The sequence below is a fragment of the Mizuhopecten yessoensis genome, unplaced genomic scaffold (assembly GCF_002113885.1).
Source record: "Mizuhopecten yessoensis strain PY_sf001 unplaced genomic scaffold, ASM211388v2 scaffold8807, whole genome shotgun sequence".
Lineage (NCBI taxonomy): Eukaryota > Metazoa > Mollusca > Bivalvia > Pectinida > Pectinidae > Mizuhopecten > Mizuhopecten yessoensis.
This window is the reverse complement of record NW_018407731.1, coordinates 723,678-751,455: the sequence shown is the minus strand read 5'-3', so window position 1 is coordinate 751,455 and position 27,778 is coordinate 723,678. Positions and strand designations below refer to the sequence as shown.

Sequence of the window (27,778 nt, the reverse complement as noted above, 5' to 3'; positions counted from 1 at the left end):
TGTCAAATTATACTGACAACAGGTTTGAAGGCACCCAGCCCTGCATTCCCCCTGGTCACATTATACTGACAACAGGTTTGAAGGCACCCAGCCCTGCATTCCCCCTGGTCACATTATACTGACAACAGGTTTGAAGGCACCCAGCCCTGCATTCCCCCTGGTCACATTATACTGACAACAGGTTTGAAGGCACCCAGCCCTGCATTCCCCCTGGTCACATTATACTGACAACAGGTTTGAAGGCACCCAGCCCTGCATTCCCCCTGGTCACATTATACTGACAACAGGTTTGAAGGCACCCAGCCCTGCATTCCCCCTGGTCACATTATACTGACAACAGGTTTGAAGGCACCCAGCCCTGCATTCCCCCTGGTCACATTATACTGACAACAGGTTTGAAGGCACCCAGCCCTGCATTCCCCCTGGTCACATTATACTGACAACAGGTTTGAAGGCACCCAGCCCTGCATTCCCCCTGGTCACATTATACTGACAACAGGTTTGAAGGCACCCAGCCCTGCATTCCCCCTGGTCACATTATACTGACAACAGGTTTGAAGGCACCCAGCCCTGCATTCCCCCTGGTCACATTATACTGACAACAGGTTTGAAGGCACCCAGCCCTGCATTCCCCCTGGTCACATTATACTGACAACAGGTTTGAAGGCACCCAGCCCTGCATTCCCCCTGGTCACATTATACTGACAACAGGTTTGAAGGCACCCAGCCCTGCATTCCCCCTGGTCACATTATACTGACAACAGGTTTGAAGGCACCCAGCCCTGCATTCCCCCTGGTCACATTATACTGACAACAGATTAACCAGTTTTCCTTCAATAAGATTCGTCAGTGTGGAAATATGTGATATCAAGGTTTTACTTTCTACACAAACAATGTACGTATCAAACGGTAAATCTTTGATATAAGATTAACCAGTTGTTGCCATTACTCTAAATGCTGAACGTTAAAAAGTACGTACCAGAGCAAATACAAGTCATAACAAGGAATAACTTGGACAGTTTTAAATGTTTTATTCAGGCAATGAGTTCCAATACAATTGTTCCCAGTCATACAACTCACATTAGCACTTCTTCTCTCTCCTAGCTAATCCAGCATACACAAGGCTGTAGCAGTGCGCGTACAAAGATAAAAGCACAAGCATTATTACACTAGCATACATAGAAAATAGCAATTCTACTGACTAATCCTTCATTGGAACTTTTTGAAGAAAAAAAAAGAGGAAAATCTTGGTCTGAATGAAATTTCCACATTTAAAACTTTGTACAATATTAGAAGTAATCTGGGTATATTGGACAGGGATGGATCTAGACAGTGTTATATGTAATATAGTAGACAGAATGAGATACCTAAACAGGGCTAAGTAACAGATATCTAGTCCAAGTTTGATTTTGAGAGGGGAAGTACATCTGGCTCTCTGCTTTGCAACATGGCATAGTTTAATAATATGTCCTAAATTGTGTATTGAGCACCAAAGATTTATTGGAATGATACATATTAGACTAATTTCTTTAATTCTGCAAAAAAAAAATAATAACAAAAAGACAGAAAAGACTTGTAATGACAAGCTTGAATGCAATTAATAGTCTGGCAAGTTATTACAGTACTGGAGAAAAGTGTCAGAACACAAACTGTTACTGTACCCAGATAGCTCAACCCATATATTAAATATACAGTGATACTACAGAGAATCAGCTTTAATATGCAACGTTATGTAGATGTAGTTTGTCTTGGTAGTTTTTAAGGTACCAGATCAGTTAGACTCACAAAAATAAAATAAACTTAACAAGATTAGAACAACAATATATATATATATACTGTGTCTGAACACCCAAGGCATACACTATACAATTACTGCTTAATAGAACATCACAGCAGTAGGTCTGACCACTCATAGACACATACTTGTCCAGAACACATTTTATAAAGAACCAAGAAAATAAAATGTCCAACTTATAAAGATGAAGCCCACAGTTCATAAATGTCTATCAAACTATGCTTAATAATTATAGTAATCAAAAATAGAGTAGGTTTAATCAACATTCACAGTGGTGACTGGTATATGTATATCAGAAGTCATGGTCACTGGTCCACACGATGGTCAGTAGACATGGTCACCAGTCTGCACAATGGTCAGTAAACACGGTCACCGGTCCACACAATGGTCAGTAGACATGGTCACCGGTCTACACAACGGTCAGTAGACATGGTCACCGGTCCACACAATGGTCAGTAGATGTGGTCAACGGTCCACACAACAGTCAGTAGATGTGGTCACCAGTCTAGGCAACAGTCAGTAGATGTGGTCAACGGTCCACACAACAGTCAGTAGATGTGGTCAACGGTCCGCACAACAGTCAGTAGACATGGTCACCAGTCTGCACAATGGGCAGTAAACACGGTCACCGGTCCACACAGTGGTCAGTAGATGTGGTTAACGGTCCACACAACAGTCAGTAGATGTGGTCACCAGTCCACACAATGGTCAGTAGACATGGTCACTGGTCCACACAATGGTCAGTAGATGTGGTCACCAGTCCACACAACAGTCAGTAGATGTGGTCAACGGTCCACACAACAGGCAGTAGATGTGGTCACCAGTCCACACAATGGTCAGTAAACATGGTCACTGGTCCACACAATGGTCAGTAGACATGGTCACCGGTCCACACAATGGTCAGTAGATGTGGTCACCAGTCCACACACCAGTCAGTAGATGTGGTCACCAGTCTCCACAACAGTCAGTAGATGTGGTCAACGGTCCATACAACAGTCAGTAGATGTGGTCAACGGTCCATACAACAGTCAGTAGATGTGGTCAACGGTCCATACAACAGTCAGTAGATGTGGTCCCCAGTCCACACAACAGTCAGTAGATGTGGTCACCAGTCCACGCAACAGTCAGTAGATGTGGTCACCAGTCCACGCAACAGTCAGTAGATGTGGTCACCAGTCCACGCAACAGTCAGTAGATGTGGTCACCAGTCCACACAACAGTCAGTAGATGTGGTCAACGGTCCACACAACAGTCAGTAGATGTGGTCAACGGTCCACACAACAGTCAGTAGACATGGTCAACAGTCTACACAACAGTCAGTAGACGTGGTCACCAGTCTAGGCAACAGTCAGTAGACGTGGTCACCGGTCTACATAACAATCAGTAGACGTGGTCAACAGTCTACACAACAGTCAGTAGAGTTGGTCACCGGTCTACACAATGGTCAGTAGACTTGGTCAACAGTCTACACAATGGTCAGTAGATGTTAGACAACCTTTTAAGCTTTAAGTATAAATCAAAGTTTCAACAGTCTAAACTAATGAAACAAACTATAACAACACATGATTTGTCAGAATAATTAACTAAATAGAGGAATGTATATCAGCTACAGAATCCCGGTAACAAGTAGATTAAGCACGGACTTAGATAGCAGGTAATTTCGTGGTTTATGTTACAGTTGCTCAAGATACTTATCTTTTCAATGAAGTTTTGTTTTTAAAGTTAACAAATGTCTTTCATCATAGAAATATCTGGGACCCAATTTTAAACAACTTTATTACATTGTTGGCCTGTTTCTGTGAGTTATTTTAAATCCAACTGCATCATACACATGGAGTTTATATTTATCTTCAAATGATCATTTGTTATCAATTTATTTGGTACTTAACAAAATTCAACATTTTTGAAAAATTCTAAAACGAAAATTTCAACATGATGATAATATCTTATTGGGCTAAATGAGTTTTGAACCTACAAAACCATGCCTCAACTTATCTCTATTAATGGATCTGCATTTAATTAATAATGATTTAACATTTATATATAATTGTAAGAAAATGTTATTCCCGATCTTAGTATTAATAAAATGATGTAAACTAATCATCACTGAACTAAATACAAATGCCTTACATTAAAATGATTTTTAAGAAATCAGACCCGAAATAGTTTGACAAAGGGGTGATATATAGTCAGAAACACTTTCCTCCCACACTCCATACACACACATAAACACATGTGTACACATGTACTGCCATGTTCCCTGGCAGAGTACAGACCCATCTCTCCTCGTGGGTAGCGTGTTGGTAAAAACAGTATATTACAAGTAAACATTTGTAGGAAAATAGTATAACATCCCTTATGTACATAAAGCACTGATTACCATATATATACATATATTATATATAGAACATATACAAAATTATTAAAATATAGAACCAGGTTCAGAGTTCACAAATATTCCTTAAGGTAATTCCTTCACTTAAGCAATGGTTTCCCTGTGGCAAAGTTTAAGGGTAGGAAAAATCTTAAGCCAGTTTCTTCTGGTAACAAGTTTCCTGTGCTGTCTTAGCTCTGGGATATTATAATTTGACTTTGGAAACAACGAAATCACAGATATTAAAAAAATAAATTGTGAATGAAAAGTTCCTGAAATTTTCATGACTCCAACCAAACCATTCTTTAGTTATATGACGCAAGGTATGGGCTAATGACTGTGTGTACCACTGTAAGCTGACTTCAAATTCATCAAAGCATATAGGGCCTACCTAAACAACTGACAGCAAGAACACTGGAACAGGAAGCCACTTTGTGTATGTACAGTCAGGGTAGTAGCAACCATTAATCATAAGATATTAATGGTGAAACACCTTATATATCATTGATAGGCTAACAGTTTGATATATACACATAAAGATATACTAGAACCTATAAATAGAAGCTGGTGTTATGGTTCAATACATAGGAGGGCAGTGAGGACTACAGAAAGGACATGTTCCTGTGGACCGCAGTAGCTGCAACAGCCTGTCTGCATGTAAGGAGCTGTGACAGCCTGTCCGCATCTAAGGAGCTGTGACAGCCTGTCTGCATGTAAGGAGCTGTAACAGCCTGTCCGCATGTAAGGAGCTGTGACAGCCTGTCCACATCTAAGGAGCTGTGACAGCCTGTCCGCATCTAAGGAGCTGTGACAGCCTGTCTGCATGTAAGGAGCTGTGACAGCCTGTCCGCATCTAAGGAGCTGTTCGACCTTAGAGCGTGACCTGGATGGGCAGGACATTTGAATCTCCGAGGGCCCGGTAAGCTGGCGCTTACCCCCTCAAGATGACTGAACACAGACTTCGTCAGTGAAGTGTAGTCTATAAACCCATCAACCAACCAACCAACCAAATGGTTTAATACCCAATAGAATATCAGATACACAGTAACACTCTCAGTTTTTGTAGTCATCAAAGAAAATGCTATGCATTAATCTTCATATAATGAAATAGGTACGAAGTGTGATAAGGTATACTGAAAAACCTATATTTCAGTGAATTAGTTATAAGATTAACATTGTACATCAGAAGACTTTAATATTTGCAAAATGCTTTCCACATATGCATTATGTTAAATCAGGTAGCTATACAAGTTTTAGTTAGAAGTTTACAGACATCTCTTTCTATACCAGTATAATGTATGCTAATATTCAAAACATTGCAAAATACCTTATTATATATACTGTATGTATATCCCAAACTGGACAGGAAAAACTCCAGTCAACTTTAATACCATGAAATTTATTCACTTTGCATGGATGATGGGATCTATTTGTTTGAAGATGAAGCTCAGTTTTCAGATAACGAATGCACATATGATAATAATTCTTTGTACATGACATTTGATGAAGTGGCATCATGTGTTGATAGCTTGTACCATTTAGACAACCATGAAATTTAAAACAAGGGGCAAAGAACCTAGGAATGCTGCCCTGGTTTTGTTTCTTTCCATTTAATATATGTGATATCTGTGACCCTTAAAGTGGGTTAAGGTCATCCATCTGACTAAATTAGCCTACAGCTTATCAGGCTGAAAACCAAATGAAGCTGTTAGGTCTTTTAAATAAATTTGACCACATGACCTTTGAAGTTATAGCTATTTTCTCTCACGAGCCACAAGACAATTATCGTGACAATGGACCTCAGAGCTCTGTAGAAGAAATTAGTAAAAATGTTTAACATATTTGTCCCTGGCAATCTTGAGAGCATATCGAAGTGATTTATTTTAACATTAGGCTGCCCTTAATCACAGCAAGCCATTGGCCTAATATCATGTTTCTAGGCCTTGTGGTTTTGAAGAGAGAAAAAAAATGACCTTAACATTGTCGCCGAATGGACAGGAAGTAAACCTGTGCCATCACACAAGCTTACACTGATGTGTGCTAAATAATTGTAACTCTCAATATCTTTGCATCCCCCTCCCCAGAACTGCATCCCCCTCCCCAGAACTTTGTAAACTATGTACTTCAAGCGTTTTCATTGTGGATGCTGCTCCATTTTGATTACGTCCATCAATGTTATGTCATTATACAACTGTTATTATTTAACTCACTTATAATCAAGTCCTGGATATATTGACATTAATATTTCAGGCTCAAATTCTGAGTTATTTTAAATGTCTAATGTTATGTTGTAACTATCTACTACAGTCATGTGTATCATGCTGAGATAAATGATAACTACTTCAATATATACAACTATCTCCACATATATACACAAACACTAGATATGTATTATCCTGTTTTGGTCCCTTTCATGTAATCGTCTCGTGTAACACATCATAATTCTTTCAACCTTGCTAAAAGCTTTTCTGCTTCACTTTCACCCTCCGATGGCTTCCTCCGCTCACGTTTTCGTTCCCTTGGTTTTTCCACAGGTACAGTTGTCCGTTCACGTGGTGGAGTGTCTGATTTTAATACGTCATCAAATGAAATTTCACGAACTGTCGAATTATCCACCTGGAGTAGGTTTTGTCGTGACCTTGACCGAGAAAGTTGGGCTCGACGTTCAGCTGGAAAAACAAAAGAATATAGGACTGAATATATAGGTCGTTCAAGTATAAACACAATCGGAAGCCAAGATATAGTTCGTTCACACCTCAAGTTCAATTCAAGTGTAAACACAATCAGTAGTCATGTTCACATGTAAGTCAATTACAATATGTATCTGGTAAATGACAAGACGAATCATATAAACTTATAAAAATCAAATCATACCAAAATGTCATCACTATCAGCGAACTATAATCAATGAACTATAATCAATGAAATGCAATCAACAAAGTGAAAAATTAATTATCAGATAACATACTTTAATTGATAAGAACACTGATTAAAAACCAATGAGAGTAATAACATTACTGAATCTGAAAATGGATGATTCACAACCAAACCAATAACCAGAGCAGGGAAGACAAAGGGAGATAACTGGGACATATAGTAGGTTAGAATGGTGAAGATCACAATAATGCATTCATAATCCATAAATTTCTGATGAAATTTGTTCACAAAACACTAAACCATTCCTAACAGTTAAGCTTATATGTTAAATCAATGTGCATCATCAGAGCTAGAATTGTTTAATCATTTAACTCCACATATTTATGTTAGAAAAATGCACTCATCTATTTATTTCCATTTTTGCTGTAACTTTTTTTTATATATATATTTAAGAACATTTTTTTTTTTTTTTTTTAAGTTTTTCCAAGTTTCTTTCAAAATTACTTACTGGTCAGGTATGTTAGCAAGTAACAACTTGGCGTTTGGTGGTTGGGTAGGCATTAATTTATAATTTTTAAATGTTAAAGTATGCTTTTGTAAACTTTGGAAACATGCAAAGGGTATACGGTATGTTTGCTCGAAAAATCACCTGTATTAGGCAGAAATAGGTATACAATGGTCATAAAGGGAGGTTACTGCTGATACCTCTGCCGGGATTACAAAGGCCATTGTGGTAGTTAGTACTTGGTTTGTCTAAGATGAAAGCTCTATGAAGCAGTGTCTCAACAATTTATTACGTCAGAATTGTTATCCAGGAAGAAAAGTCTTGACTAATGAATATCAGTCAAAACATTGTCATCTTCCATTGTTTTATGAAATTTACAGTTACAGTTAAGATTTGCTATTTCCTCTTTTTTTCGCGTTTTCAAGAGAAGAATGTTTTGTATTAACACTAAAACAAAGAAAACTCTCAGAAAACGTAGAATTATTTTTTTATAATTCTAAGTGAAATTTAAGCATATAATTTATGGATTTGAGTATTTTTGCCTGGTGCTAAGACAGTGTCACAGCAAGTCATTAATGTATACACTATGGTAGGTTATTGTATACAGGGCAGACTTGTGTCACCTTGTAACCACCCTGGTTCTCCACGCCTGGTTCACGCGTGCTGAAAGTAAAGTGTTGGTGTATAATATACGATAAGATCAGTTACTAGGACGATAATTTCAACTGGCTTCCAAAGGCTGGATGGGTACACAGCACTAGTCTGAAATGCCAGGGGATAGAACCACGAATGGTATAGGAGCGAAAGTTCAAAATGCACAATTTGGTTGCTTTGTCTGGTGTTACCTGACAAACAGAATCTCAGAATTGTATTCATCAATCAGGATTTTGGAACGGCCCAATCTGTGATGCTTTGTATATCAAGGCCTTTTATTCAGAGTTTGGGATTAATATTTGGGTCACACTTGTTATGCAAATATGTCGAAGTCAATCAATCATATTCAAGGCAATTACATGAAATCACAGGCAAAATAATTTTTGACGCATAATTTTTTGGACCATGTTTCCATGATTATTTTCAAGATCATTAACAGGGATAAAATGTTTTCACATGTCACTCCCATGCAGTGCCACAACTAAAATACATCAGGAGATTTCTCCCCAAAAATTTCACTAGTAATACAACCGCATGTTTTAGAAAGTGTTTAAACATATTTAAAGTTTACACACACATTTAAATAACTTAAAACACAATAAAGCAAGGAAGGAAATGAATAAAGTACATTGTACATGTAAAGCAAACAAAATCAGTTTAAAATCAGCTCAAAATTAAATCATATCAGTGAAGATACAAAGCAAACATGAAATGTACACAAGATGTGATGTATACAAACAGATGTCGGGTCAATGACACATGAAAAAGTAAAAATGAACAAGCTGAGTTTATCTTACTTATTCCTAATACAGTTCTAGCCATGCCCCACTCCTAAAGTTTTTACTGTCCAGCCCTGTTCCTGAAGCAAGTTTTGCCATGCCCTGCTTCTAATGAACTCTTGTACCACCCTCTCCTATTACAATTCCTGTTATATACCCCTAATACAATTCATGTCGTATTCCAATCCTAAAGCAATTTTATGTATAATAACTTTGGTCTTAGTACTCCCTTGACCCTGTTGTTGACCTATAAATAGCATCAGTGACCTTAGCCTTGACATTGGAACCTTGAAATACAAAGTCTTTTGAAGTATTCTCATTCTTGACCTTTGTATAAACTTTGATGAATTTTAAACAACAGGATGGGAATCAAAAGGGACAGTGCAGACAAGGTCATGTATGCCCCTCCCTTACACACAAAAGGGACAGGGCAGACAAGGTCATGTATGCCCCTCCATTACACACAAAAGGGACAGGGCAGACAAGGTTATATATGCCCCTCCCTTACACACAAAAGGGACAGGGCAGACAAGATTATATATGCCCCTCCCTTACACACAAAAGGGACAGTGCAGACAAGGTTATATATGCCCCTCCCTTACACACAAAAGGGACAGGGCAGACAAGGTAATATATGCCCCTCCCTTCCACACAAAATGGACAGGGCAGACAAGGTTATATATGCCCCTCCCTTACACACAAATGCAGGGGAATAAAAAAAGGAACAAGAAATTTGGTACTTATGCTCTAGAAACCAAAAGTCAGATCTTGGATATGGAACTACTATGTATATAAGTAGCAAAATGACAACAAATGATGTACATGTGATGCAAGGAGGTGTACAGTAAATAATAATGTCTAATATTACAGAAAATGGGTTACATAAGCCAAAATGAAAATGACGCAAATTAAACAAAGTGATGCTAAGTAAACACAACAAGAGGCCCATGGGCCTAAACGGTCACCTGAGTCTACAGTATTTATTTTTGTTGTTGAAATATGTACCAATTTGAGTAAAAAATAGTATAATGTTAACTTAACTTTGTCAGGACCATGAGCTGATCATTCCTAGACCAATTTTAAGTGAGATCGGCCTATTAGAACTTAGTAGCAAAATAGCGGCCATGGCAGCCAAATTGTATTTCTGATTGACCCGAAAAATAACAACACTTTGTCAGGACCATGATTCGATCATTCCTACAAAGTTTCAGTTCAATCGGCCAAGTAGATCTTTACTTTAAGTTTGAAATAGTTTACCAAAATGGCAGCTGTGGTGGCCATATTGGATTTCTGATCGACCTGAAAAATAACAACACTTTGTCAGGACCATGAGTCAATCATTCCTACAAAGTTTCAGTTCAATCGGCCTAGCAGAACTTGACTTTAAGTTTGAAATATGTTTTCAAAATGGTGGCCGTGGCGGCCATATTGGATTTATGATTGACCTGAAAAATAACAACACTTTGTCAGGACCATGAGTCGATCATTCCTACAAACTTTAAGTTCAATCGGTCCAGCAGAACTTGACTTTAAGTTTGAAATAGGTTTTCAAAATGGCGGCCGTGGTGGCCATATTGGATTTCTGATCGACCCAAAAAATAACAACACTTTGTCAGGACCATGAGGCGATCATTCCTACCAACTTTCAGTTCAATCGGTCCAGCAGAACTTGACTTTAAGTTTGAAATAGGTTTTCAAAATGGTGGCCGTGGCGGCCATATTGGATTTCTGATCGACCCGAAAAATAACAACACTTTGTCAGGACCATGAGGCGATCATTCCTACCAACTTTCAGTTCAATCGGTCCAGCAGAACTTGACTTTAAGTTTGAAATAGGTTTTCAAAATGGCGGCCGTGGCGGCCATATTGGATTTCTGATCGACCCAAAAAATAACAACACTTTGTCAGGACCATGAGTCGATCATTCCTACCAACTTTCAGTTCAATCGGCCCAGCAGAACTTGACTTTAAGTTTGAAATGTAAAATGTTAACGGACGACGGACGACGGCCGACGACGGACGAAAACGGATAGCAATAGGTCACTTGAGCTAAAGCTCAGGTGACCTAAAAACACAATAAAAACTCTTATTTTATAATGGTAAAAAAAAAAGAGGAAAATAAATAAACAGTAAAAGCAATCACATATATTGCACTCACATACAAAGTCACATTCATACAGGATGCCTAGGGGACTGGCCAACCAGGAACAAAACACACATAAATAAAATGTTCAGGGTGAAAGACATTTTGAAACAAGCCTGTAAAATCTACCATAAAAAGACCAGCTGTAACTTAATGGGAAATAGAAACCATACACAACAGACAAAACATAAAGCATATCAAGATCAATAAGCCGAAAACAAGTAATCTTATCTACATAAAGTGTCAGCATAGACAAGATAGCCGTGAAGCTTGCATAGGTAATATGTGTGGTTTATACTTCAACAAAATGCACATTTGTCCATTGGCAGATACATCTGTGTATGTGATGGTAAGCAATGCTTCGTGGATTGTTACATTTGAGACATACACAGTATAAATAGGCTTTGGCCAAAATGTCAAAAATCATTCAAAGTTATGAAATTTCCTCGAAAAATTGCATGCTATATATTTTGAGTAAGATTTCAAACAACTGTCAGACTCCTAGTACATTGCATGGGTATATAAAGTTTAGAACAGCATGTTTAGACAGTATATAGGTAATTTTACGTGCATGTTCGTAGCTCCATGACACCATGCTACATTTCTCCCAGCACTTCTATGCTGACAGAGAGGCTACATACATTCCATGCTTAATTTTCACAACATCGACTTCCAGCAAAACCTTAATTCATGATAGGCATAATGGACCAACCAATGGGAAGAGCGATGCATCGCGCTGCTCTGAATAGCACTGCTGAGCTGGTCCATGTCTACGCCGTTGACAGGAGGGCGTTTGTGCCACACTCTCGATCGCGAGAGAGTGGAGAATCTATCCGCTGTGAAGTGCATTGGTGGAAGAAACAGATAGCATTGAGCAACACAGGAAGAATAGAAAGCTGTGGAAAGGAGGTGATTTGTTAAGTAGAATCCTCTCGTAGGTTATGTACGGGTTGTAACAGTAACCAGATTGAGAAAATTTATAGTGATATCAATATCAAGACATGGTGTACCTATAAATTATCATACACAGCAATTTTTATGGCAGTGTTATTTGCACAGTAAGAAGAATAACTACGATTGAATTAAATTAAACTGAAAATTTCTAATAAAGTAATACTACAATTGGTATGCTTCAATCTTCAAACCTGTAAAATAAACTTCCATTTTTTCATGCTTCTACTTAAAAGCTACACACCATATTTTCAATCGTTTAAATGAAACCCTACATCCTTATCAATAGGTTTTATTGTCTTCTTTGAATTTGCAAAAATATTCACATGTAATTTTTTACAAACACTTCAAGTCAAACACTTTATCGATCTTGAGGAAAATATTTTAGGCTTGAGCCTGTGACTTCATTAGAACCATTTCACGTTTAAATAAAAAATTCAAAGAAAAAACAAACAAAAACTTTGCAATGAGCGTGTCTATCCTTATCCCCAATTACACTCTCTATCCTAGAGCACTATCCTCAGTACCATAAACACCTGTGACTTTAAAGAGAAAATCACTAACAAAATGTGCTGGTGCAGCAGAAAGGATGGACACAGGAAGCAATATGGAGAAGAACCAAGTCAAAAAGAGTAATTTTATGGAAAGGCAATGGTTAGGTGACAAGAATGTATTACTTAACACCATTAAATACCTTTCAATTAAACAATTTGTACTAGGATATTTCTACCGAATATAACCAGTATGTACACCCGGGGGGGGGGTGACCCCACTACTGAAGAGAGAAGAATCCTAAACCAGTCTAAGGGAGGTAATAAATAAATCAGCCCCTCAGAGTCAAATCCAACCAATACTCATCCTACCTGTATTTTTTTCTCAACTTATTTTCCAAGTTACACAAATTATATGACCACTGTTTATGTTCTTAGTAAAGACCATCACTGTATCTTAATGTTAAAACAAGGAAATGTTTTAATGAAATACCTATGTCCCACTACTTTTCAAAGTGAATGTGGTAGAATGTTATAATTATCAGTATACGACAATTTTCATAGATTTATATGATATCTATAGTACATAAGTATAAATCGTGTAAGCTTGGTCATATGTAGAGATTCAATTCTAACATTCTTGTTCACATGTATGGTGAAAGTCCCTTTGACTGTCAAAATCAAATCTGCCCCAGGACTTCAAATAACCAGTAGACATTAGCATAAATTCGGTCATAATCTACCAATACTATCTTAAGAAATCATGTACACATTATGACCAAATAATGGAAGCAATCTTATATTTACTGAATGCCTGTCTATCCAATATTTCAACATAACTGAAAAGAGTTTTTAAACAGATTAGGGAAAACCCATTTGCCCTGTGAAGCCCACTAATCTATTGTACCTCCCCATTCCTACTTCATTGTACCTCCCATTTCTAAGTACATTGTAATGGTTGGATTGACTCTGTCCAATGGTTTCAGTAGACAAGAGGTGAACATCCCAGTTACCTGGTGTTAGGTAGCCAACTAACAAAATACAACAATGACAAGTTTAAACTCCAAAATACAAATATCATTGATCATCTACTGACCCTAATGACCACTTCGGAGGGGCCATTAACCATGTAGTTATAATAAGGATTATTTTCCATAGGTTACTGATGTATATATATAGCATCAATAATTATGTTATAGTTAGTTTATTATTGTCAGATAATAAAGAGAAGAGATATTAAAATGAAACATAAGAAAGAAAGGTTAAATAGGTTTTATGTGGATCTTCCTATTTGTATATTCTAGATACATGTATATTTATATTATGATACAATAGCAGTAACTATAGTGACAAACAATATAAAGATAGTTTCTATACACAAAGTGATATACTAGCCTAATATCATCAACAAAAAAATCAGTAAGCTTTATATGCATATCAAGCTTATTTTACTGCTGTGAATTAAAACAACATTAACATTTCAGTGAAATGCATAAAAAGCAATAAGCCATGTAAATGACACCCCACTAATGTGGGATCACCACACTGGTGTAACACCACACTGTGAACACTAATGTGGGCATCTCTCACACAGAAAGCAGTATAACACCTTACTTCCAGTGCTAGTGTGGGATCTTTCACACTGACACTGGCATGACATCACACTGTAAACACTTATGTGGGTATCTATCACACAGAAAGCAGTGTAACACCACATTGCAAACACTAATGTGGGTACCTCTCACACAGAAAGCAGTGTAACACCTTACTTCCAGTTCTAGTGTTGGAAATTTCACACTGACACTGGCGTGACACCACACTGTAAACACTAATGTGGGTACCTCTCACACAGAAAGCAGTGAAACACCTTACTTTCAGTTCTAGTGTGGGATCTTTCACACTGACACTGGTGTGACATCACACTGTAAACGCTAATGTGGGTACCTCTCACACAGAAAGCAGTGTAACACCTTACTTTCGGTTCCAGTGTGGGATCTTTCACACTGACACTGGTGTGACATCACACTGTAAACACTAATGTGGGCATCTCTCACACAGCAGAAAGCAGTGTAACACCTTACTTCCAGTTCTAGTGTGAGATTTTTGATACTGACACTGGCGTGACATCACACTGTAAACACTAATGTGGGTATCTCACACAGCAGAAAGCAGTGTAACACTTTACTTCCAGTTCTAGTGTGAGATCTTTCATACTGACACTGGTGTGACACCACACTGTGAAGGCTAATGTGGGTATCTCACACAGCAGAAAGCAGTGTAACACTTTACTTCCAGTTCTAGTGTGAGATCTTTCATACTGACACTGGCGTGACATCACACTGTGAACACTAATGTGGGTATCTCTCACACAGAAAGCAGTGTAACACTTTACTTCCGGTTCTAGTGGGGGGTATTTCACACTGACACTGGCGTGACATCACACTAGTGTTACACTGATCTTGTAAACTCAGCTTCTGATTACAGCTCTGTGCAGTATATCTATCTTTACAAACCTCTCTCACTTGTAATGGTCATTTCTTATGTACTACATACAAATCAGCATGAATTTCAGGCCAATAAAGTGTTGTTGCTAGGAACAGATCTACTGCACAATGTATATAAATTGTATATAATGAGCGTAGCTTTTAATTTAAAAACACACTAAAAGCACACCGAGACCAGACTGTGATTCTGTTTATGATGTCAAAATGGCGATCAGCTGTAAGAATAATAATATGTTTACCTCCTGCAGCCCGTGGTGTGCGTCGCTTGCCATCGCGTCCCTTGTTAAAGGCGGATCCTGTCTTGAGAGCATCCATTAAATTATCTATCACTCCTTCCTGGTCATCGTCTAGAAAACAAAGCAAACGTGTTCTAACAGGTACTCTTAAACTTCATTAAAAAGTTTCAAGAATGAGTTCAGTATTCATTCAAAAAATATTATGGTATTTCTTCAAATAAGCTTAAAAAAAGCTCAAGAGGAATGGAAAGAGGTGATAATTAAATTCAAGTTACTCTGTATATGCATACAACATTCTTTATTATTCTTAACTGGTAGTTAAAATGATTTGAAAACAAGATTAAATTTCAGCTTTCCATATGACAATTGATCATATTTAAAACAGATCACCAGTGTAATGCAGGGAAACATTTTTCTCCAGCAATTTTTATGTTGGGAAACAAGACAAAGACTTCAAAGCAGGTAATGGTGGTAAGCGGAAGAACAAATGATCTTTTTATGACTAAAAAGGCCCCATCCTTTTAATGTACACCTACCTATGGTCACATCGACAAGTGCCTTCTTCCTGGCTATTTTTGCTTCCTTTTCTTTCTGAGCACGCTCTTTAGCCTCCTTGGCCCGGCGAATCTTCTCCAGTGTTTCTCTAGTTTTGATGTTATCTTTCACTGCTTCCTGTTAACATTAGCTCAGTTGTAACACGTCCCCTTCACATCACTTCAGGGGTGTACAATTTCTTATTCTCAGTACTAGCATGCAGGCATATATGAAGATAATTTCTACTACTCTGAATTTGATTTTCGGAATAAATGTAGGTACTGATACCCAGGAGTTAGGCTAAGGGAATTGTTTACACCGTCACTTCTAACCTATTGTTAGACAAAACAAGAGGCCCAGATGGCCTGTATCGCTCACCTGGATAATAAAGCAATCATGGGAAATTATTCTTATTACATAAAATCCCTCCAATGATACAGAAGGAGAAGGATTTTAAAGATTTAAACCTCAAATTCCCCCTTTTGAGCCCTGCTTCCCTACACCCAAGGAGGCCACACCTATCGTTTGTGCAAAATTGAGTCAACTTGACCCAAGGATGCTCAAGGCCAAATAATGATAGAATCCCTTTTATCCCTATGATAGGAGAAGAATTTCAAAAGGTTTTACCTCTCTTTCCCCTATACGACCCCGCACCTCTGGGTCCAAACTCACCATTTATACAAAATGGAGTCCCCTTTGCCAAAGGATGCTCCAGACCAAATTTGGATTTAATCCCTATGGTAGAAGAAGGGTTTTAAAGGTTTACCTCTATTTCCCCTATTCATACCCACCCCTCTGCCCACAGGGAGGCCTCACCCACACTTTATATAAAATTGAGTCCCTTTGCATGAAGGATGCTCCAGAACAAATTGGGATAAAATCCTTTCATCCGTATGGTAGAAGAAGGATTTTATAGGTTTACCTCTATTTCCCCTATTTGGCTCCACCCCTATTTCTCCTATTGGCCCTGCCCCTCTACCCCCAGGAGGGCCACACCCAACTTGTATACAACATTGAATGCCCTTGGCCTAAGGGTGCTCCATACCAAATTTCGTCAAAATCTACTGGGCCGTTCAGGATTACTAGTGTTTGAAAGGAAAAGTTGACAGACGGACGACAGAGGCTGCACCATGGGATAAGCTCAAAACTTTGTTAACATACAGTAACATTTGTTTATTACAAACCTGTTGAATCTTACTATAGTGATACAGTAAAATTCCAGGTCATGCTATACAAGGTTTTGTATCTCACACTGTGTTGATAAAGATTGTACTCAATTATTGCATAAATGGATATGTCATGTGGTTCTGATCATGAGGTAAGGTTCCAGGTATTAGTCCTGTCCAAAAAGTGTGATGACTTCCGAACCGTGCTTCTGCCTCTCAAAACCGACATTCAAGATAGTCAGATGAACAATCTCAATCCTGTAGTTGGTACGGTAACTAGAGCATTATCATTGTATCACTTTCAAGGCTGCTATATTTCACTCGAGCTTCAGATCTTGTATAATACCAGGTATATCTATACACCTAATGCACTCATGCAATCTGAGATGTCACATGAACACACTTGTCTGTATTACCTATTCATTCTAAGAAGGACTGGAAAATTACTTCAGTAGGAGAATTTTGGTTTACTGACTTTTTGAGAATATTCCTTGTCACAGTTGACAAATGTTTCCAACTTTATGGTACTGCAACTATATAACCCTACCAAGTTTGGATGGCGTTCATATAGACTGTAAATGCCATTTCAACACAGTTCAATGCTTAAATGAAACCGCTACAAATAAGACTTCACAATGTTTCAAGTTAACATTTTTCTAGTAAAGAGATACATATGTGCTATTATTTTCAATTTACAGTACATTATGTAAGGGAATAGTTATAAGAATTAATACTTATAACAATCCATTCACTCAACTTCAAGGACATTTCTATAAATGAATATTTCTGTGTATCGGATAATAATTACCACAAATTGCTCTTTAAATGTCTTGAGATCCCCAAAGAACTCATCCATGGTATATTTTTTTACGTCAAATGCGTAGAACTTGGCCATGCCCTTGTACAGGTTGTCCATTTTCTTACACATGCCACTGAGGACGGACTGCTGCTCCCGAGCTGTTGTCAGGAACACGTGATCAAGGTTAAGGTCAACACCACGCCGGTCTCTAACTTTGTATAAATATCTAACAAATTATCTCTCCCACTGTGAGCGTGATGATATTGTACTATATTTCCAGATGACAGGTTACACTTTAATTTAACCTGCAGACCTGGAATTCATTGAAGTTAAGGGTTGATTATACTTCCACTCACCGTAAGACTTACTGTAATACTGGACACAGTTCTGCCATGGCTATCAAATCTTTGGGATGAATATATGAGAAACACATAACAGTCAAACCTACATATAGCGCCCCTTGTTTACAGTCAAACAGTGACATAATACAGTTCATTTGTCACTCCTTTTTCCCACTCCTTCTTTTACATCACCACAATTGTACTTGACAAAATGTGATAATAAAATGGTGGGTAACTGTATAATGATTCATTAAATGGAAACAGATTGTGGAAGTATCATTTTAATAAATAGAAGTAGCACCTTTTCCAATTTTGTGTTGACTAAACTCTAAGAGATAGCAAATATTTAAATGAGTGTTCTTTGAGAAAATTGAAAGATTGTATGGATGTTTTGGACTTTTTCTCACAACTTATTTTCTTGTCAGCACTGCTATCTAAATCCACAGTATTACTTGCTGATATGAAAAAGGATATGTTCATGACATCAGGAAACTTATCGCCCTCCATGGCCAGTTTGCTCTGGTTCTTCACGTCTAGCTCCAGCTGGTCTAAGCTCTTCTCCATCTGTCTGATATTCTTCTGGAGCATTTCATCTGACACTACAATCACAATCACAAATTATTAAATCTACTGCACTCTATTGCCCTACATTGTAAAAACATTTATCACACATTTTCTTCGGGTTGGTAAATAAAGTTTGTGTACAGATTCATATAATCAAAACGTGTGAATTACCCATTGATGATTTTAGAACAAATTGTATTAGTCTGTCACCTTCAACAAATGATAATGATTAAGAGGACAGATTACTTAGCATATTAGTCATTGAAACACTACACATAAAATATTTCACTGGTTGTGATGTATGAACCTGAAAACTTAACAACAGTCACAGCCTCAGTACAATCCAAACCCATGTAAGTGTCTGGCAGGGTCTATACTCACTACACCTTTATCCCTGTTGCTAATTTCCTTTACAGGTGTAAATCATTAATCCTATTCAGTGTATTTTAAACACTAGTTAACTAATGGTAGTGAACTTTGAAAACTGGTATTTGCCAGCATATCACAGAGATTTGATTACAAACTAGAGAATATCTGCTGGATATGTATGCCCCATGTAAATATTAGTTTCATGGAAATTCGGTTTAAAATGAAGGCTCCAGTGCAGCAATTAATTGATTGATGTGTATAAATATATAATGTCCTTCAGTTCAAAATGCATCAACGCAAACTTGTTCAGGTTATAATACTGGAATTGGTACTCTATTTGAAATTTGATGGAAACCTGACCAAAAATATAGATGCTAGAAAGACGAGGTCATGCAAAGATTTCTATTTATAGTAAGGTGAACTTGAGAACGAAATGTGAAATAAAGCAGATTAAAACGAGTTTAATATTTAATCTTTGTATGTATGTAGTTTCTTGGAATTTTTTACCAACAGATAAGTGAGAGATGGCGTCACTGCACAGCTTTGTGCCAGGTGAGTTCAAAATGACCATTGTTTATCCCCCATTGTCTAGGAAAGATTATACAAACCTCGGGCAGCCTTGTCAATATAGGAGAGTTCCTCTGGAAATGTAAGGAGTTCCGGATGCTGCTGTTCTACCACATTGGCTAGGTAATGGACTAGAGTTGTTTTACCATCCTGGCTCTTAGTGTTGTGGAGCTGGAGGGGAAAATGGTTCTTTAAAACAGGTTGTAAAGATTGAAAACACAAGACAGTCCTGATACCAGGGTGTGAAGGTAGAAAACACATTAACTCTATATATATACTGGGGCCATGTACATAGGAAAACATGATATTATTATAAAGGGGCTTAAAGGTGGTAGTTTCATATGAACAAATTCAGTGCAATGAGAATATAGTTGTACAATAACAGGATTTATATTTCTAATTGCTGGACACTTGATATACAAGATAATAAAGTTTACTGCTTACCTTACTTAGATAACTCAGCTCAAACCCGACAGACTGAGCGTTTCGCGAGCCTGCGTTGAGATAATTTCCCATGAATAGGATTAACTCCAACAGACTGGTGAACTTTCTACTGTTTTTGACTTCTTCACAGGCTTCAATGGCCGCCACCAGGCCCTGAGGCAGAAAAATACAAGGTTCAATGGGGGAATGGACAGAACTGAGGGCCCTGAGGCAGAAAAATACAGGGTACAGTAGGGGAATGGACAGAACTGAGGGCCCTGAGGCAGAAAAATACAGGGTACAGTGGGGGAATAGACAGAACTGAGGGCCCTGAGGCAGAAAAATACAGGGTACAGTGGGGGAATGGACAGAACTAAGGACCATGAGGCAGAAAAATACAGGGTACAGTAGGGGAATGGACAGAACTGAGGGTCAAACTGATGGGGAATTAACTGTAAATCAAACAAATCCCCATGGTAAATGACACAGATAAAACTGTCTCACGGAAATACAACCCAACATGAAGGTGCTGGAGAGAGGAGGTGTTGCGAAGATTTTTTTTATTTATTTATTTTTAATTGTATTTTCAAAATTTTATGACATAAACATATATAAATATACATACAATGTACATGAGCGTATTATAATTGCCTTTAAATAATGTACATACTGTTCAAAATATTCTATCAAGTATCATTTGCGAAGATTTAAGGGGACCTTAGATGCAAAATGATGAAATGCCATCATGTCCAAACTACTTTAAACTTTGTATGTAATTTATTGGAAATTTTACTAACAAACGAGTGACAGATGACATCACTGCACAGCTTTGTACCAGGTGAGTTAAAATGACCACTCATTGCTTCAAACAATCTGATATGGTATAATATCAAAATAATATTACTTACCGGCTTAATTTCTGAGACCAACTCGGGAAAGTTCATCTTAAAGAGTATTGATTTTAACCTAGGGGTAATTCTTTTGATACTGCTTATCTGAAATAGAACCAAGAAAGTAATCAACATCAATTTTTATCAACTAAGCAAAATTTAGAACATGCTAGACAATAGTAGACACTGAATGCCATTTGCAACTAATGCAGTAACGGTAACATGTCAAAGTGGAGTCTATCTACCCTAAAAGTAAACTGTTCAGTAAGGGTCTACATCACACCTACCGTTAGTGAGTTGTTGAGGTCAAGTCTAACTACTATTGTAGTGAATTGTTTGGGTTGAGTCTACATCACCCCTACCGTTAGTGAGTTGTTGAGGTGAAGTCTACCTACTATAGAAGTAAAGTGTTTGGTTTGAGTCTACATCACACCTACCGTTAGTGAGTTGTTTAGGTCAAGTCTACCTACTATTGTAGTGATTTGACCTCAACAACTCACTAACGGTAGGGGTGATGTAGACTCAACCCAAACAATTCACTAGAATAGTAGGTAGACTTGACCTCAACAGCTCTCTAACGGTAGGTGAAATGTAGACTCAACCTGAACAATTCACTACAATAGTAGGTAAACTTGACCTCAACAACTCACTAACGGGAGGTGTGATGTAGACTCAACCCAAACAATTCACTACAATATTAGGTAGACTTGACCTCAACAACTCGCTAACGGGAGGTGTGATGTAGACTCAACCCAAACAATTCACTACAATATGGATTCTAATGTAATCAAACCAGCACAAAACCCGTGTAAGTTGATTCGAGTGTAATCAAACCAGCACAAAACCTGTTTAAGTGGAACACATCGTTGAGGCCAGTATTTATTACTATTCGCTGCTGGACACAATGATGTGTATCCAGCAGGAAATAGTTATAAATACTGGCCTCAATGATGTGTCCAGCAGGGAATAGTAATAAATACTGGCCTCAATGATGTTTATCCAGCAGGGAATAGTAATCAATACTGGCCTCAATGATGTGTATCCAGCAAGTAATAGTAATAAATACTGGCCTCAATGATGTGTTCCACTTAAACAGGTTTTGTGCTGGTTTGATTACATTCGAATCAACTGTAGTGAAGTGTTTGGGTTGAGTCTACATCCCACCTACCGTTAGTGAGTTGTTGAGGTGAAGTCTACCTACTATAGAAGTAAAGTGTTTGGTTTGAGTCTACATCACACCTACCGTTAGGGAGGTGTTGAGGTCAAGTCTACCTACTATTGTAGTGAATTGTTTGGGTTGAGTCTACATTACACCTACCGTTAGTGAGGTGTTGAGGTCAAGTCTACCTACTATTGTAGTGAACTGTTCGGGTTGAGTCTACATTACACCTACCGTTACAGTAAACTGCTCGGACTCGGCCAAGTCTGCATACTGGTCCTTGAAGGAGGCGAGTTTGTTGATCTGTTCTGGTTCTGGCATGTATCTAATGAGCTGCTCTAGTAGGGCTGTAGATAGATTGGCCTCGTCCACTACCAGGATACGCCGCCGTATCTCTTCATACGGCACCTTGATGGAGCCTAGCAGGATGGCTGGAACAAACAATGTGGTTATTTTAGGAAACATACGATGATCTGACAATGAAAACTTACATCCTCGGCATTAAGATTCTTTTCCAGCACAACTCCTGCTCTGGTTAAATTTCACAAAAGAAATACAAAATAAAATATTTTCAGCTGTTTTGATTACATTAGAATCCACTTATACAAGTTTTTTGCTGGTTTGATTACATTAGAATCCACTTACACAAGTTTTGTGCTGGATTGTTTACATTATGATTTAATTACACAGGTTTTGTGCTGGTTTGTTTACATTAGAATCCACTTACACAGGTTTTGTGCTGGATTGTTTACATTATGATTTAATAACACAGGTTTTGTGCTGGTTTGTTTACATTAGAATCCACTTACACAGGTTTTGTGCTGGTTTGATAACATTAGAATCCACTTACACAGGTTTTGTGCTTGATTGTTTACATTAGAATCCACTTACACAGGTTTTGTGCTGGATTGTTTACATTATGATTTAATTACACAGGTTTTGTGCTGGATTGATTACATTAGAATCCACTTACACAAGTTTTGTGCTGGATTGTTTACATTAGAATCCACTTACACAGGTTTTGTGCTGGTTTGATAACATTAGATTCCACTTAAACAGGTTTTGTGCTGGTTTGATTACATTCGAATCAACTTACACGGGTTTTGTGCTGGTTTGATTACATTAGAATCCACTTACACAGGTTTTGTGCTGGTTTGATTACATTAGAATCCACTTACACAAGTTTTGTGCTGGTTTGTTTACATTAGAATCCACTTACACAGGTTTTGTGCTGGTTTGATTACATTAGAATCCACTTACACAAGTTTTGTGCTGGTTTGATTACATTAGAATCCACTTACACAAGTTTTGTGCTGGTTTGATTACATTAGAATCCACTTACACAAGTTTTGTGCTGGTTTGATTACATTAGAATCCACTTACACAAGTTTTGTGCTGGTTTGATTACATTAGAATCCACTTACACAAGTTTTGTGCTGGTTTGATTACATTAGAATCCACTTACACAAGTTTTGTGCTGGTTTGATTACATTAGAATCCACTTACACAAGTTTTGTGCTGGTTTGATTACATTAGAATCCACTTACACAAGTTTTGTGCTGGTTTGATTACATTAGAATCCACTTACACAAGTTTTGTGCTGGTTTGATTACATTAGAATCCACTTACACAAGTTTTGTGCTGGTTTGATTACATTAGAATCCACTTACACAGGTTTTGTGCTGGTTTGATTACATTAGAATCCACTTACACAAGTTTTGTGCTGGTTTGATTACATTAGAATCCACTTACACAAGTTTTGTGCTGCTTTTCCCTCCAGAACCTTTAGCTCCTTTGTCTTTTTACTTATCTTTTTCTTCTCAGTATTTTCTGTGGTGTCAAGCTTTTTCGCTGAAGAAGGGAAAACAATTTACAATAAAACTTTAAGTAATTATTGGTCACAGCTTTCATTTTTACTCTTCATGGGGAAGATTCTGAGTGCTCAAAATTAAAAACAACAAGAGGCCCAGAGGGCCTGTAACACTCACCAGGATAAATGAGCAACCATGGGAAATTATTCTTGTTACATTAAATCCCTCCAATGGTACAGAAGATAAAAGATTTTATAGATTTTAACCTCTAATTTCCCTATCAGGCCCCGCAATTCTCAGCCCCCAGTCCTATGGTAGAAGAAGGATTTCAAAGGTTTTTGCCACTTTTCCCCCTATTGGGCCCTGCAACTCTGCCCACACCCACCGTTTAAACAAAAGTCCCCTTGGTCTAAGGATGCTCCAGACAAAATCAGGATGCAATCTTTTAATCCCAATGGTAGAAGAAGAATTTTAAAGGTTTAACATCTATTTCCCCTATTCTGCCTAACCCCTCTGCCCCCAGGGGGGGCACATCCACCTTTTATACAAAATTGAATCCCCTTGGCCTAAGGATGCTCCAGACCAAATTTAGTCCAAATCTACTGGGCCGTTCAGGACAAGTAGTGTTTTAAAGGAAAAGTTGACAGATGGGCCGACTACAGACGCTGCGCCATGGCATAAGCTCACTTGCCCTTTGGGCAGGTGAGCTAATAAAAAAATGTGTGTATATTCCCCATAAGGAAAAATATCACTTTTAAATAGCATATTTTGAATTGTTCATTTTTTCAAATGAAATCATTAAATATTAGAATGTAGAAATTGTTAATAGCAAATTCAATGGTTAAACATGTTTAATCTTAAGGTCGAAAATCTGCAGTATGTGAAAAATGTTTCTTATTCTGATAATTAATCTTTATTATCCAAGGATAATGTAACTTAAATCATTCATTAAAAATAAACGTCAAATAAAGCAATTTAATCCAAATATATTTTTAAAGATTAATGAAATTGAAAGAATATATCAGTAACTGTAACATAACTCTTTTAGACACCTACAATATTAAAGTTCGTCCATGTGTAGAAACTTACTTTTTGATAGTGTACCAAAGTTTTCCACCAGCCCCTGGAATATATCATCATTCTCAAACTTCTGCTCCTTGGCAGTAACCCAGAAAGAGTCCTTCTCAATATTTTTCAGGTTGACCTGGAACACATCAGAGTACAACAATAGGTACTGGCCCCAACAATGTATACACAGCAGTGAATATTAAAGAGTTAGTATCGAGCATTTCCTTTATCATATTCAAAATAGTTTATCCCTGAAATATCACAAACTGGTTTGTCCCCCAAAACAAACAGGCCCCTGGGCTTAGAGATGTGTCCAGCAGGGAATAGTAATAAATACTGGTCTCAATGATGTGTATCCAGCAGGGAATAGTAATAAATACTGGCCTCAATGATGTGTCCAGCAGGGAACAGTAATAAATACTGGCCTCAATGATGTGTATCAAGCAGCGAATAGTAATAAATACTGGCCTCAATGATGTGTATCCAGCAAGTAATAGTAATAAATACTGGCCTCAATGATGTGTCCAGCAGCGAATAGTAATAAATACTGGCCTCAATGATGTGTATCGAACAGCGAATAGTAATAAATACTGGCCTCAATGATGTGTATCCAGCAGGGAAAAGTGATAAATACTGGCCTCAATGATGTGTATCGAACAGGGAATAGTAATAAATACTGGCCGTAATAGTAATAAATACTGGCCTCAATTATGTGTATCAAGCAGGGAATAGTAATAAATACTGGCCTCAATGATGTTTATCCAGCAGGGAATAGTAATCAATACTGGCCTCAATGATGTGTATCCAGGGAATAGTAATAAATACGGGCCTCAATGATGTGTCCAGCAGGGAATAGTAATAAATACTGGCCTCAATGATGTGTATCCAGCAGGGAAAAGTGATAAATACTGGCCTCAATGATGTGTCCAGCAGCGAATAGTAATAAATACTGGCCTCAATGATGTGTATCCAGCAGGGAATAGTAATAAATACTGGCCTCAATGATGTGTATCCAGCAGGGAATAGTAATAAATACTGGCCTCAATGATGTGTATCCAGCAGGGAATAGTAATAAATACTGGCCTCAATGATGTGTATCCAGCAGGGAATAGTAATAAATACTGGCCTCAATGATGTGTATCCAGCAGGGAATAGTAATAAATACTGGCCTCAATGATGTGTATCCAGCAGGGAATAGTAATAAATACTGGCCTCAATGATGTGTATCCAGCAGGGAATAGTAATAAATACTGGCCTCAATGATGTGTATCCAGCAGGGAATAGTAATAAATACTGGCCTCAATGATGTGTATCCAGCAGGGAATAGTAATAAATACTGGCCTCAATGATGTGTATCCAGCAGGGAATAGTAATAAATACTGGCCTCAATGATGTGTATCCAGCAGGGAATAGTAATAAATACTGGCCTCAATGATGTGTATCCAGCAGGGAATAGTAATAAATACTGGCCTCAATGATGTGTATCAAGCAGGGAATAGTAATAAATACTGGCCTCAATGATGTGTATCAAGCAGGGAATAGTAATAAATACTGGCCTCAATGATGTGTATCAAGCAGGGAATAGTAATAAATACTGGCCTCAATGATGTGTATCCAGCAGGGAATAGTAATAAATACTGGCCTCAATGATGTGTATCCAGCAGGGAATAGTAATAAATACTGGCCTCAATGATGTGTATCCAGCAGGGAATAGTAATAAATACTGGCCTCAATGATGTGTATCCAGCAGGGAATAGTAATAAATACTGGCCTCAATGATGTGTATCCAGCAGGGAATAGTAATAAATACTGGCCTCAATGATGTGTATCCAGCAGGGAATAGTAATAAATACTGGCCTCAATGATGTGTCCAGCAGGGAATAGTAATAAATACTGGCCTCAATGATGTGTATCCAGCAGGGAATAGTAATAAATACTGGCCTCAATGATGTGTATCCAGCAGGGAATAGTAATAAATACTGGCCTCAATGATGTGTATCCAGCAGGGAATAGTAATAAATACTGGCCTCAATGATGTGTATCCAGCAGGGAATAGTAATAAATACTGGCCTCAATGATGTGTATCCAGCAGGGAATAGTAATAAATACTGGCCTCAATGATGTGTATCCAGCAGGGAATAGTAATAAATACTGGCCTCAATGATGTGTATCCAGCAGGGAATAGTAATAAATACTGGCCTCAATGATGTGTATCCAGCAGGGAATAGTAATAAATACTGGCCTCAATGATGTGTATCCAGCAGGGAATAGTAATAAATACTGGCCTCAATGATGTGTATCCAGCAGGGAATAGTAATAAATACTGGCCTCAATGATGTGTATCCAGCAGGGAATAGTAATAAATACTGGCCTCAATGATGTGTATCCAGCAGGGAATAGTAATAAATACTGGCCTCAATGATGTGTATCAAGCAGGGAATAGTAATAAATACTGGCCTCAATGATGTGTATCCAGCAGGGAATAGTAATAAATACTGGCCTCAATGATGTGTATCCAGCAGGGAATAGTAATAAATACTGGCCTCAATGATGTGTATCCAGCAGGGAATAGTAATAAATACTGGCCTCAATGATGTGTATCCAGCAGGGAAAAGTAATAAATACTGGCCTCAATGATGTGTATCCAGCAGGGAATAGTAATAAATACTGGCCTCAATGATGTGTATCCAGCAGGGAATAGTAATAAATACTGGCCTCAATGATGTGTATCCAGCAGGGAATAGTAATAAATACTGGCCTCAATGATGTGTATCCAGC

The 27,778-nt window shown here is 37.9% G+C and overlaps 1 protein-coding gene across 7 annotated transcripts in view; it reads right to left on the bottom strand.

Annotated features, from left to right (window-relative positions):
- Positions 1–1,007: 1,007 nt before the first annotated feature.
- LOC110456556 (protein diaphanous homolog 2-like) overlaps positions 1,008–27,778 on the bottom strand; it is a 75,795-nt gene continuing 49,024 nt past the window's right edge. For 6 of the 7 annotated variants that reach the window (XM_021507363.1, XM_021507368.1, XM_021507362.1 and 3 more), the window contains 11 exons: positions 25,022–25,136; positions 23,874–23,972; positions 22,356–22,552; positions 20,981–21,067; positions 20,094–20,246; positions 19,691–19,820; positions 18,624–18,748; positions 17,818–17,982; positions 15,846–15,981; positions 15,313–15,420; positions 1,008–6,838 (listed from right to left, as the gene is read on the bottom strand). In XM_021507363.1, the coding sequence (XP_021363038.1) occupies positions 6,606–6,838; positions 15,313–15,420; positions 15,846–15,981; positions 17,818–17,982; positions 18,624–18,748; positions 19,691–19,820; positions 20,094–20,246; positions 20,981–21,067; positions 22,356–22,552; positions 23,874–23,972; positions 25,022–25,136 (1,548 nt within the window). In that variant the 3' untranslated portion in view covers positions 1,008–6,605. Of the gene's footprint in view, positions 6,839–11,839; positions 11,964–15,312; positions 15,421–15,845; positions 15,982–17,817; positions 17,983–18,623; positions 18,749–19,690; positions 19,821–20,093; positions 20,247–20,980; positions 21,068–22,355; positions 22,553–23,873; positions 23,973–25,021; positions 25,137–27,778 lie in introns of all 7 variants that reach the window. The other variant, XM_021507365.1, reaches the window with a different exon arrangement.